The sequence below is a fragment of the Solanum lycopersicum genome, chromosome 6 (assembly GCF_036512215.1).
Source record: "Solanum lycopersicum chromosome 6, SLM_r2.1".
NCBI lineage: Eukaryota > Viridiplantae > Streptophyta > Magnoliopsida > Solanales > Solanaceae > Solanum > Solanum lycopersicum.
Window position 1 is genome coordinate 46,907,971 of NC_090805.1, and position 14,548 is coordinate 46,922,518.

The window sequence follows — 14,548 nt, forward strand, 5'->3', positions numbered from 1 at the left end:
AGATTGCCTCATTTGGCTGTACATAATTCTTTTACTTAGTCATGTAAAAATTGGCTAGACTTTCAACTATGTGTGTCTGCATCGTTTTGGAAAAAATAAATAAATAATGTTCTTCAGATTTCAACAATCCAACACACCATTCAATATATCCAAGTCAACTCCAAATAATTTCAAATTTGAATCATAAGTTAATTTACCATTAAAAAAAAATCTCAATCATCAATTTATTAAAACAATTATAAATCTAACATTTTCATTTAATACTTTTTAATTTTTTTTCATATATGACTAATGCAAGTAAAAATTGCTATAGAATTTTAATCATGTATATAAATAAAATAAGTATTGTTTTTTTCCATAATAGATCTCTTTATCTGAAATTAATAGAGTAATCAATATTTATGCAAAATTAAACACAATGCCAATACCAATTAAATGGTGCCTGCCAAAATAGGGCACCCCATGACATTTTTAGGTGCACTTTGCCTGTGTTATTTTCCTGATTTGGACCAGCAAAAATGATGGAATAATGATAGGATTCTAATAGAACTAGCATGGACCACACCAATAATCAAAAAGTATATTCCTCTTTATATTTTTCGTTTTCCGATAGTCAAATAATTTAAATTTGATAAAAAATTTATGTGAAATTTTTAACTTTTTTGAAATAAAATTTATGTGTTTATAAACTATTTTAAAAAGTACTATGAATCATAACAATTGATTATTGTATGAAAAATTTCTGGTCAAAACTATTATTATTTGAATCTCGTATCATATAAAATGGAATAGGGAGTACAAGTTAAAAAAAATATTACTTATCCATTTTAATTTAGGAGTCATCGTTTGACTTTGACTTGACACGAAATTTAAAAAAATCTTTTAAAATTATTTTAAATAAATATTACTAAAAATTAACAAAAATAATAATAAATTAAAAATATACTTAAAAAGTAATAATTATTAAATTAAAAACCATCACTTATATAATTTTTCCTTAAAAATCCCACCCACTAAGAAGAAAAACTGTGCGACAAAAATTGGCAGATACGTGTGCCATACTTCAACTTGATTTCTTAAAGAAATTAAAAAAATCTACTAACGCGTTGGTCAGAATTTGGTCATCAGCTTTGCTTGAACCATGCTTATATTATTAGTACTTTATCCTCCCCAGAATTTCGTTTAACTAGTTAAGCAGTTTTTCTTAACAAGTGACCTATTTTTCTCTCGAATCCCTTCTTCATCGTGTTGAAATTGGTCAAAACAGTGAAAGAATCGGAAGATTTCTGTAGCCAAAATGATGGATTTGTGATAAGCGAAGCTTGTTACTGGTAATTTTAGGAGAAAGAGAAGGATGTTGCTGCTATTTATAGTGTTTGTTCTGGGAGCTGTAACGGTTATTGCAATTGAAGCTGTGTGCGTGGTGTATTTGATACGCTGGTTGAACCGTAGACTTGCTCGTGAAGTAGATAAAGCAAAACCGGACGGGTCGCTATCGTCTACTGAGGATTTCGATTTCTCGTTGTACCTGAAACAGGTATGTCATTTTACTTGCTTAATGTTCATGCTGCTCAATTTTGACTGATTGATTTATAGGACAGCTAAATTAACTCGATTAAGCTATTCCTTTCGTGAAGTTATGATTTGGAATCTACATTAGAAGTATATTAGCAATTTTCCCCTATCTAAGTAATGAATAAGGGCATTTGGAAGTGTGATATGCAATTTAGGTTGAAATTTCGGGAGATGAAAAGTGCTAGACATTTTGGAATAAAGAGAGTATATGTGATTAGTCTATTTGGGGACATTGGTAGAATGTAATTTGAACACTTGAATGTAGAGATTAGATGTGTTTTGAGTCTGGTCTATGTGGAGTCTTTTTTTTTTTTAATATATTAGACTAGACTTAAGGCTATTGATTTGCATTCGTAACCTTCAGTGTAAACTTGTTACATTGAATAAAAAGTGTGTTCAGTTCAATAATTTCTATGTTGTACTAGAGCAGGAAGAAGTTTTGGTTTCAAGTCTCACCACTGCCCATTATTAAGTTAGGTAGTTCCACGTGCTTGGCCTAACAAGAGAATAGTGTGTTAAGACATTGTTAAAAAAATAGAAGTGTACCCTATAAGATGTGCTAGAGGGAAATAATATATGAACTCCTCCCGTTTCTAATAGAAAAAGACATTGAGGACCTGTTAGAATTAGATACCTCTTGTAGCACACCTGTTATACTACACCCTATTAGAAACGGGAGGAGATTACATCATTATTTCCATTGAAAGCAACATGATAGGATGTGCTAGAGGGATTATCAGTTTGGATGATTAGATTTGCTATTATTTTCAAGCTGAGGGTATAATTTTGAATATATTCTTTTTCGGACTCTTTTATAACCGTGGTATCTGGGATAACTTCTTTTCAGACTTTTTAGGATATTATTACCTTAGAAGAATATAACGTTATAATAATATCTCATTAACACTGTTTCTTCTTCATCGTTAAGAGATAAGTTTTCTCAGAGATAACTTATAATTGCTCACACCGAGCAGCAAATTTGATTTTCAATTCAAGTTCCTTTCACATTTTCTTAAATGGACTTGATCAGCTTCAACTTACTGTCTTGTTGCTTATGTTCTGTATCTGCTTCCAGGGGACAGTCTGGGTTCTAGAATCTGAAAGAATACCAAAGGCTCTTCCAGTGGATAAAGCCGTGACGCAGCAAAAAAGCAAGAAGGAGGTCTTAGAGGTTACACCTACTCAGAAATTTGCACAAATCAAGGATCATCATCTCGTATTTACAGAGTCAGATGGTTCCCATGTAGAAATTCCACTGAAAGGTTGCATAATAGCAGCTGTTTCAGCGTCAAGCTTGTCCACTAGAAAATGGTAAGTTTGGAAGTACTATTATATATTGAAGTGATTTTTGTTGAACCGACAAACTGTATTAATTTTGGTCGTGTAAGTTGGTTTGAGTCATTGGTTTCAAATATAAAATCATTGGCAAGATGTGGCACTCGTAGTCCTCTTCTAACATTTTTATGAATATAGTTTTGGAGGCATCAGATCTGGAAAGAGCTATCTAGTTCTAGCTGCAATTGAGTTATAAGCTATGTCCTTTGTCATGTGGTGCTGGTGGTATAAAAGCTTGGGCAGACATAAATATGAGTGCAAAGCATTCTTCTTAGTCAAGTCTGAATTGATCTGGTGGTTGAATGCTAGCTGAAGCACACATATGTAAACCTACATGTATTTTTGCAGTTTCATAGAGTGGAAATAGGTTGATCATTTGCTGCTATGTTTAGCTAAAGTATTTTTATTTTATTTTTGGATTATTTGAAGTTCAAGTCCAATCCCTGGTTGAGATTTAGGGCATCTGCAGATTTTATTCTAAAATAAGCAAGCTAAAATTCTTCAAAAGAAGTTTGCAGAAGTAGCTAAATTGTGTGCTTTGTTCTAAATCTGTGTGCTAGATTGCTGGCAGCAGGAAAGCTAGAATAGATATAAAGATGAGCCAAAATATTCTTCTTAGTCTGACCGCGAAATAATCTGGTTGTTGGAAGCTGGTTTCCACAAATTTGCCTACATGTATCTCTGTAGTATCATTGGGTGAAAGTAGGTCACTTGCTGCTCATTTTAAAAATATAAAATTTTCATTATAGCAATTGTCACTACTTTGATGTTCAAATTCTGGTTGTGTGATTTTGGGACAATCGCAGAGTTTTTTAAATAAGAAAGCTAAAATTAATTCTAGAAGAAGTAGACAAAAAATAAAACCCCAATTACCCGTTTTCTCTATTATCAAGAAGTTGATGGATAAATTATTGCCGCTAAGGCAAATGTAGAACAGATCTCTGTTGGTGCCCATAATAGATTCTGCTTTTCCTACAAAATCTTAGATTTCACTGAATTAGCACACAGTTAAGTAAGTGGCTTGTGTAATTGTTTGGCAGAGAAGTAATAAAAATAATTTACAACTTCTATTGGTGTTATCTGCTGCAATCTTACAGGGCGAAAAGATATCCTATCAAAATAGAGTGCAGAGCATCAACTTCATGTGAAGGAAGTAGAATACTGTACATTTATCTTGAGACATGTTGGGAGAAAGAAGCATGGTGCAAATCCCTTCGTCTTGCTTCCTGCGAGGACCAAGTAAAACTTACGTGGTTTGCCAAGTTGAACATAGAGTTTCAAAATTACCTGACGTCATTAAATGCAGGTTATCCTTCATTTATGAAACCGTATTCAAGTGTTAGTCCTGATTTAGGTGATAAATCAAGTAAGTTTGATGGTTCCTCATCAAAAGTTCGGCAATTTCTGAAAAAGCTTGGCAAGAAAGCTTCTAAGAGTATTCCAGAAAACAAAGGAAGCAGCATTTCAACGTCTGATCATGAAGAAAGGAAGATAAGTGAGAGAGCTCAATCCTTACAAGACCTTTCTTTTGCTGGTGGAGGTATCAAGTTGGCTCCAACACGAAAACCTCTTGATTTTTCTACTAAGGACGTTGCAGTGCCTTCATCTACATCAACATCTTCTGGATTAGGAAGCCGGAGTCAAACGTCAGTTACTTCTGATGCGGATTCTGATGAGAGAATTTTTGGTGATGAAGGAACTCTTTGTTGGAACTTGTTGATATCCCGTTTGTTTTTTGATGCTAAAAGAAACGACCAGATGAAAACCTCTTTGCAAGCCAGGATTCAGGTTTGCAATCTCCTTTCTCTTTCCATTAGTATATGTTTCTTGATTTAAGCTTTTTGGTTGGACGTTATAATTTGCTCTAACTATTGCTTTTGAAAATTAGCAATATTTATATAGGTACTGTTTCATTTTGATATTCTATGCATCTTCTATTATTATATTAAACTAAAATAGAAATTTTCTTTGTCGAACTGACTTATGATTCTGTGTGTTCTTACTTGTAGAGAACGCTGTCAAATATACGAATTCCTAGCTACATAGGCGAAGTGACATGTACTTCTGTTAATATTGGTAACCTTCCTCCCTACATACGTGCAATGAGGGTTCTTCCCTCGGACATGAATGAGTTTTGGGCCTTCGAAATTGATCTTCAGTATTCTGGTGATGCAATCTTGGAGGTCGAGACGAGGGTAGCAGTTCAGGACCTTGATTTACCTGAAGGTGATGAACCAGAAACAGAATCCGGTGCTATTCATGATGTGAAATATGATTTACTAGAAGGGGTTGAGCAGTTTGGAAAACAAAAGCATTCTGAAGTGAACGTTGATAAGATGGACCAAGCCAAGGAAGGTAATATTTTCTATGATGTTCTCAAAATTTTGGATTTTGCAATCAAAATATGTTAATTTGCTTGGGCATGCTTCATGGTTATTTGTGCAGTAACTTAAAGGGAATAGTTAACTATTTTTGAAAGAAAAATTATTTTAGATGGTTTTCAAGGTGTATTAATCATGTGAATTTTCAGATGGGATGAGAAGCTCCAATAGCACTCCAAATGTGTTGCCTCAAGTTTCTAAGTGGAAGTCTATCTTTAATTCTGTTGCCAAGCAGGTCTCACAGGTTGTTTACAACTATTTTATTTAATATAATGGGCTGTTTGGTCTGTACAGATAGGGTGGAGGTGCTTATTTAATTTTTCTTTATGTACATGGTAGAGCAGTTTAGTATCTCGCAAGGCTTATAATCTTGATGTTAAAGGTTCAATCCTGTCAACATCTAGTTTAGTATCTCGCCACAAGGGTTTTCTCTTCCCAATTGATTTTTCTAAAATGAAAGAATGCAACAAAATGGTTATAGTTATGACAACCCAAGAGCCAAAAGTACACAAAATCCCTATAGTCCTCTAAAGATAATGAGCTATAGAAGAGTTCTTGTCACAAGATCCCTTGGATTCAAAGAGCTTAATTGGCCTTGGTTTTCTTTGTTCCCTCATAGTCCTCAAGGCTTAAAAATCATTATACATGATCCTTTGAGCTAAATCGTGGAGATCTTATAATTTCTTAGCTTGATTCCTTGTAAATGGTCTACTTGAGAGATTCACTTCTCTTGGGTTAGTCAAAATCTACAGGTTAACGGTTAACCTATGTTTGTGCAACTTACATCCTAGAATACTTTTGTGTAAAATACAGCAAAATTTCAGTAGTTCTCCTGACGTTGACTTGAAATGACCTCCTTATTAGTTACAGAGAAGAACTATAGTTGATGTCGTTAAGTTGACCTTAGTATCCGTTTTTAGCAATAGATAATGACAGGTAAGACAAGGATCCCCTAAGGAGAACATGGTATGAGTTATGGTTGAGCAGTGGATTCTGAATGATAAAGGATTTACGCGTTATACAATCATGAGAACTTCTAATATGGCAGCATTCTGCTACTGCATGTATTTCTCAGACGATTAGTAATTTAATCATATTGTGCCGGACGAAAACTTTTGAATTTTTATTGGTGCATGTACTGAAGAAACATAGTGTCTTATTCTTCCTGTACTGTAACAAATTGTGGAAGAAGCTCTTTTGCATTCTAATCATTGGATCTTTAAACTCATCAGGTATCACTCTCTCTGGGGATAAGGATCGCATCCATTCAAGGAACTATGAGGCTCTACATAAAGCCACCACCTTCAGATCAAATATGGTTCGGATTCACATCGATGCCCGATATAGATATCCACTTGGACTCTTCCGTTGGGGAGCATAAGATCTCAAGTGGGCATCTCTCTTTGTTCCTAATCAATCGGTTCAAGGTCAGATTGATAATTTCTGTACTACAATTTGATTATGTGTCTATACATCTCTTCTTCTCATTAAGCCCTTTACATGGACTTAATCATGATTTTTAAATTTTTTACCATTGGGCCTTTAACAGTTCTAACACTTCGCTAGCTTAAATCCATTTTCAGTAGGTCAAGGTTTCTAGAGAATAATTGTGACTGACTTACAGCAGTGGGTTAACACTTGAACAAAAATTTCTAGAATATTGTCTCTTAAATATCAAATAGTGGAAACAGCACTTAGAATTGTGGAAATCATCGTTACAAAAAGATATAATATAGAGTGGTTTCCATATAAAATCCAATTCTTTAAAATTACGTCTAAATCCCCAGACAAGTTGGTGCCAAGAGTACTTTTCCTAAAATAATCTAACCACTTATCTGTATAAGTGGATATTTCCTACAAAAAAGGGCCAAAACTACCCCTCAAATATTAGAAATGGTATAAAAATACCTTCTATCCACCTATTTGACTAAATTTGCTTTTACCACTATTATTTTGGCTCTTTTCTGCCCTAATAACTAATACTCCATGCCCTATTAAAAAAAATCTGTTGTTATTTAATATGTGGTGTCACCTGATTGGCCTAATTTTGGGTCCCATAGTAAAAGAAATTTTTAAAAAGTGGTCTCTCTCTCTACACTCACCATTGCCATTCCTCCCCCTCTGGCCCACATTCCTCTCTTCCACTTTAGTCTTCTTCCTATAAGAGAACTCGTGCATGCACCAAAGAAAATAAAGGGAAAAGATGGTATTCAAGTGTACAAACTAAGTTTTTCTCAACTCAATCAGAAATTCTACTATTCCTCATACAGCCCACATAGTGTTAAGAGGAGTAACAAGTCCCTTCAAATGATTGTAAATGGCAAGAAATGCAACGACCTGTGAGTGTCCCATGCTCCATGTCTTCTTTTCCTTCTTCAAAAGGCTCTGCTAAACATTGTTTTCTAGTACCCGACATCACCCACTCAAGTCTAAACCATCTCAAAATTTCTCATAACAAATAAGATACTATCCAACAATGTAAAAGGAGGTAGTTCACATCTTCCCCTGAGCCTTCACATGAAACATTAACTAATACAAGTAATCTTCTTCCTCAAAATTCTCCGACATCAAGATCATCCTCTTGCAGCCAGCCAAGCAAAAAAAACATGTTTCTCAATACCCTAGTGATGCGTTTCAAAATATGGGTGCAAAAGCTGATTAGAAGTTTTTCATAATTGGTTATTGGTCACAACAGAAATGACGCCTATTCTGTGAAGTTATTTGTTTGTGAAACAACTCGACCAAATTTTGAAATTCTTCAACCTCCCAGCCTTGCAAGTTCTTGTTTTTAGATCATTTCTTTTTGATAAGCTACTAATTTATTTGTACTTGTTTCATTCCCAACCACCAATGTCTCTGCTTCCTATGGATTGGTTTTATAACGATGCTTGAATTTAATTCAACTTTAAATTCGATAGAGCAATCTATGCAAAGTTTCCAATATATTGTTCTCTTTTTATCATCCGTAGGCTGAGATTTCCTTCAGAGGCTTAAGCTGATTCTTTATAACTAATGCAGGGTGCTATTCGTGAAACACTGGTACTTCCAAACTGTGAAAGTGTATCCATCCCATTTATGTTAGCAGAGAAGGACGATTGGGTCCCCCGACAAGTTGCCCCATTTTTATGGCTGAATCGAGAAGGTGCAGGTAATAATGCGAACAGACAAGAAGCATCCAGCTCCCAACCTGCGGATGCAACACGAGTCACTGAAGTTGACAAGGGAGGTACCAATGGTAATTCTGAAAGCAAAACTGAAATTCCAGGAAAAACAGGATGGAGTACTCAACAAAGCAAGTCATTGGATCCACATGCATTATTATCAGTTCCTACGCATAGTCCAGAAACAGGAAGCACCTCTAGCAATGGCGGAAGCAATCAAGCGAAGACGAAAAAACTTGGATGGTCTGCCCTGCAAAGCAAATCACTGGATCATGCGTCTCTATCAGTTCCTATAGCACAGCCTGGCACAAATAACCAGCCTTTGGAAGAATTGGGAGCACCATTGTTGAAGCATGAGGAACAGCAAGAGGGTCATCTCGAAAGCACAGCGGAGAACATAGAATGCAAGTCACCTTCTCGACAACTGTTACTACTTGAAAAAAATCAAATTACTGGAGAAGATGATTCAAAGTGTACAAGATTAGGGAGAAGGGCTAGGATGCTTGGTTTGGGGAAGAAAATGGGGGAGAAACTGGAAGAAAGGGCACGTCACATAGAAGAAAAGGGGAGAAATTTAGTTGAGAGAATGAGGGGACAACAGTGAAATTAAGGAACATTGTAAATTTTACAGTATGGCCAGTTCATTTATTTTCACAACGCAAGTCCCTGTGTATCTTGTTACTGGCATTTCTTTTGTGCTTCACTGTCTTCAGTCTTCACTAACGAAATTATCCAATGGTTCACATGTTTCAGTATCACAGATGCAGTAAACTGACGACCTTGTGAAGGAAAAAAAAATCAAATCAACAGTGCTATGCTTGGCTTCCGTGGTCGGATGATTCATCTTTAGCTGCCATGAAGAAGATTGTTCTCAACTCATACACAAGCTTTATCGTTCTTAATTGGTTGTCCATAAAGAAAGAGTTGGAAGTAAAAAATATCTTGCGTCGATTGTATGAGGTGATTATTATCGTCATTTTATCATGTTATGCTGTTGAATTAATATATGTTACTCATTCGAGCTAAACACTTAAGTAGACCAAAGGTCCCGTGTAGGTACGAGAATGGAAGATAAAAGTTTACTTTTGCATAACATAATCAACAACTATACAAAACTTAAAACACTTTAACCTTCTTGTCCTATTATAGTCGTGGTCAATTAAAGAAAAGCGTATATGTACTACAACACTAAGAACCCTGATATTAAAAATTGCTGGAGAGCTAGGCTTGTTTCAAGCCTTGAGAAAACTTAACCCATTTAGAGAGATGAAATTGCAAACTTGACAATTCTGTGAAACCCTTTAGTGCAATATATTTTCAGGTTAACAAACATCTCTAAGAAACATCAGTGGAAAGCTCAATATAAAGAAAATCTAGGGTTCTAACATTCATAAGAAACTATCATGCGATAAAGTCAAGTTAGCACTACTCTTATGATTGATTTAAGTAAAACCATCCAAACAAGAACATGGTAATACAATTATGGAATGAATGCAGAAATATGAAGAAAATAGATAGGACAACAACAAAAATTTGCTTTTCCACTCTTTCAAAACAAAAGCACTTCCAGATTCTCCAAAGAAACACTGCACTAGCAATGATTAAATAATTCAGTACATCCACGAAGTCAAAATCCTTTTTAACTGTGCCATTAAAAAACCATCTATTGTAGAACTCGAAATATCTAATCTTTATCCAAAAAAGGATGAAGAGCTTGAAGGAAAAAGGCTCATTCCCAGCCTGTAGCACCAGAGGTAGGGGCAACATCTGGTACTGGTAGAGGAACTGGTGCAGGGGCTGCTGCTGCATCCCATCCGCCATCAGCTGCTGAAATTCGTCCCGGAAACAAAAGGCAAGGTTATTAGTGCCAACAAATTTAGGAATAAGAATAACTTAAAATCACCAAATGCTTACTTACAGAAGAGGCTCACAATCATAGGACAGGGAAAAAAAAGAGAAGCAAAAGACTATCAGCTAAAATGAGCTCAAGAGCAACAAAGTGCCAGTTGGGGATTGAAATTTTTTAGCAGACAATATTAGGAACCAACTTCACAAAATAACAAACTAACCTCCATCTCCAGCCCAACCACCACCTACTGCAGGTGCTGCAGCATCTGCAGTCCATTGCGCCTCAGGGATTTGGCTACTAGTCCAGTCACCACCAAGGGCAGCACTCGCAGAGTAGTCTGCATAATCTGCAATTGCTGGCACTTCCTCTTCTTGCTCCTTTGCCTCTTCAGGCTCTCTGTAAAAGAAGAGATCAACCTGCAAAAATAGAAATAAACAGATGCAAATGAAAAACCTATATTCAAGTGACTGCAAAAGCAGGCATTAAATCATCTACTAAATTTCAGAAGAGCACACAACCACCACCAGCAGAATGTAACAATGAAGTTAGAGCTATACAAAATAAAATGAATAAAGATGGTCTTTACCATAACATCCCATTTAGGTCCTTGATTAATGGCCCCACGCATCTGGAGTACCATCCTTGCTAAGATCCAGAAAAGAACACCAATGCTGTGCTTTCCTTTGTTATTGGCAGGGATACCAATGTCAACATAACGCATTGGAGAATCAGTGTCACAGAAAGCAATAGTTGGGATGTTTCCAAGTGCAGCTTCCTTGATTGGCTGCGAAGTTTTCAAACAGGTTAGTTATAATTGGCAGGTTTACAAGAGAATATTAGTAGCAGGATAGCGAGTAAAACCTGATGGTCAGTTCTTGGATCAGTCAGAATCAAGAGTCGTGGCTCACTGTATGAGGTCTGAAGCTGATTGGTAAAAGTTCCAGGGGTGTGACGTCCAGCAATAGCATGTGCACCAGTATATTGAGCAAATTTCAAGACAGCTCTCTGTCCATAAGGCCTGGCAGATTGAACAATGATGTCCTGAGGATTCTCAATAGCAACAATCACCCTGGCAGCCATTTGAAGCTTTTCCCATGTCTTTCCAAGGTTGATGATGTAGATACCTACAAATATAAATACTTAGGGTCAAGTAAACAGAGAAACCAAACCACTAATGAAGATTTTGTTATGACACCAGGAATTTGAATTTGTATCTCTAGTTGTCCCACATAGAGTACTAGTAAAATGCACATCTAATATCAACTTAATGGAAGTAAACAATAGAGAGAGCAAATGAAATGTTGCAGATAAAGAATTCCTACATGAGATAAAACACTTAATGAATCCGAATGCATATCATATATATGCAGGTCAAACAATGGAAAGATTATCTAAAAGAGAAACTAGCAATTACAAACAACACAATCTGACCGATACAGGCGCCCAGCCTCAGCAAACTGAAAATACATCAAAAACACTTATTTGCATTATATGCATATTGTAAAGGTATTGGCTTCACTTGCCACAAGGTTTTACAATTCAAATCTATCCACATGAGTAGTGAATTAATCTATATGCTTTCAAATAGTTGCAGTACATACACTATAAATGTCATTACTGTTGTTCGAATCAAGCTCCCTGTTAAGTGCCTATATCTAATTAATATGAACCTATTAGCTTGATAAAATGCACCTAGAAGACAGCAAGACAGCTACCCATGCATCGGCTTAATCGTAAGAACGAGCAAATCCTACCAGTAGGTAAGAGCTGAATACAATTATCACAGAGAAGTAATGGCGAATAAAAAAAGTTAAATCCTTCCAACTGTTACTAAACATTTTTTTCCAAAAAAAGTTCGTGGATAACCAAATCAATACACCTAATGCCAACATAACAATAAGCATCTACAAACTACTATGCATCAATCGGTGCAATTTACAGCTAATAGACATAAGATATGATCTTAACATAACGAAAAACACATAGAATCAAGGAATGAGATAGAAAATTAAGTTAAACACTTTCATACCATCGTTACGGCGCTTGAAAGCGTATCGCTCCATTTGGAAGTCACAATTCTTAGTACCGAGGTGAACTTCAGCAGCCAACATCATCTGAATGTCAGCTTCTTTAGTCGAAAGAGTCCTTACATCTTGCGTCGCCATGGTTGTGCTCTGCTTCTTCCCTTTCTGCTGCTAGGGTTTTTTTCGGCTTGCGGCAGATCGAGATTCTCTCTTCACGAACGTATCTATAAAACCCTTTTGGTATAGAGGAACTTAAATATAAAACCTTGCTCGTATTGGGCTGGGCTGTTGTATATTTATGGGCTGGGCTGATTAAATTTCTCTTCTAAAAATCGTAAAACTTTGATAGTTAAGCCACATTTTCAACTGGTATTTAAAAGTTAACCTTTGTTTTGATAGGAAACTAACTACACCAAGCCGCGTGTTATGGGCGAAGCACTTGTGTATGTAATGCAAGTGAACGTCTATGAAAAACTGTTGTAAAGTTTCGTTCTTCGTTCTATTGTCGATTCTATTTATGTTTCGTTCTTCATTCTATTGTCGACTCTATTTATGTTTCGTTGTTTTGATAGGAAACTAACTATACCGTGAGATCGACCTTTACACTATATTTGGGTCATTGTTATTCATTGTATTGTATTGTATCGTTAATATATCTATAATATTTATTTTGATTGTTACTTAAAATGTATTGTACTATATTGTTAAATTTTATTGTTACGTAACAATGAAAATCTTTTTTTATGGAACAACTAATTTGGTGTGTTCCTACTGTTACTTAATTTCTTTTTTCAATTATATATTTACATAATATTTTAAAATATTATTTTACCCTTTAATTTAATTATTTAAATCTAGTCAAATCTCCTACCCTAGAATAATTAAGATATTTTAGTAAATTTATAAATTACAATACAGTATGATGCGATTAAACGTAACAATTAAAATGTTATTAAACAACAACAAACAATTCAGTCTAGCCGAACATTATATATACCATACAATACATTATAAAACAATGGATAACAATGATCCAAACAAAGTGTTAATGGTCAAAAGTCAAAATTTGTTGGTTCTAAAAGATTTTTTTTCATTAAACAAGTAGGGCGAAAGTTTTCATGGTCAACAAATTCAAGGAGATTTTTGTAAATCACTTCTTGTTTGGTACGTGATTAAGTAATTGTTATTTTTTAATGTTGAGTGAAATCTAAATAAAAATATTCTTAATTAAATTACGAAAAAACAACTACCATAACGTTGAAGTTACAAATGAATCTCTGATATATTTTACTAAAGTTCTTAAACTTCATTTATATGAAATATGTGTGCTTTAGTATATAGGACATAATTCTTGGATGATCAGTAAAAAAAAGTTCACAAATCTCTTTGTTTGAGTTCTTTTGTACTGTTGTAGAATCAAATTGTATAATCGAAGTTAAAATTTTATAGTATATGATCATCTTAATTAAAATTTACATTATTAGAAAACAACTTTTTTTTTTTATGATTTAGAGTAATTATATTCCTAATATGTTTTTTATATATATATTTAACAAAATTTAGCTTTCGTCTGCAAAGTAATAAGATTCTTCTAATTATAGTGTGTTAAATTCAGACACTGGGATTTAGGTATATAACATTTGAATTATTTGTTACTCTGGTTAGAAAAAGGAAACAACTTAAAACACAACTCTATTAACCAAAATGTACAAAATAAATATACATTAGTTATTGTAATTAATAGTGAAAAAAGCAAGACCAAAAATGCAACCTACGAAGTAAAATGTACTGTAATATACGTTATAATGTAATATAATATGAATGTTTAAAATCGAACCCTAATTGATAATTTTAAATGAAAAATAGTTATTGGATTATCAATTTAATATTTTCAGTAATAATTTTAAATTTTTTAATTATTAGACAGATCAGGGATTCTTTATGGTTTTAATTTTTTCCTTAATAGATTAACCAATACCTCCAATTAAAGTAAATTAAATAGTTATATTTTTTTATTACTTAGTATCAAACTCTATCGTCCAAAGTGATAAGGTTCGTCTGATTTCTATTTCTATTTATATAACAGTATCAAACTTTATCGTCCAAAGTGATAATGTTCGATTTTAAACATAATGCGATCATTCGTCTAATTTCTATTTCTATTTATATAACTTAGTATCACACTCAAAGTGACAATATTCGATTTTAAATGTAATGCGATCA

General features: G+C 34.4%; 2 protein-coding genes across 3 annotated transcripts; one reads left to right on the forward strand and one right to left on the reverse strand.

Moving 5' to 3' along the window:
• The first annotated feature begins 1,014 nt into the window (after positions 1–1,014).
• Positions 1,015–9,114, forward strand: LOC101251098 (uncharacterized). Its single transcript, XM_004241439.5, has 7 exons — positions 1,015–1,537; positions 2,651–2,886; positions 4,008–4,698; positions 4,920–5,265; positions 5,441–5,535; positions 6,524–6,718; positions 8,310–9,114. Exons 1-7 carry the CDS (start codon positions 1,355–1,357, stop codon positions 9,054–9,056), a joined length of 2,493 nt encoding a protein of 830 aa, XP_004241487.1. The 5' UTR covers positions 1,015–1,354; the 3' UTR covers positions 9,057–9,114.
• Positions 9,115–9,968: 854 nt separating this feature from the next.
• On the reverse strand, positions 9,969–12,553 carry LOC101250808 (40S ribosomal protein SA). Of its 2 annotated transcripts, none has more exons than NM_001328549.1 (5): positions 12,331–12,553; positions 11,163–11,425; positions 10,888–11,085; positions 10,522–10,717; positions 9,969–10,276 (listed from the first exon to the last, which is right to left on the reverse strand). In NM_001328549.1, exons 1-5 carry the CDS (start codon positions 12,464–12,466, stop codon positions 10,182–10,184), a joined length of 888 nt encoding a protein of 295 aa, NP_001315478.1. In that variant the 5' UTR covers positions 12,467–12,553; the 3' UTR covers positions 9,969–10,181. The 2 variants fall into 2 exon arrangements, with proteins under 2 accessions (NP_001315478.1, NP_001315477.1); NM_001328548.1 differs by having other exon boundaries at positions 9,969–10,279.
• Between the last annotated feature and the right edge of the window lie 1,995 nt (positions 12,554–14,548).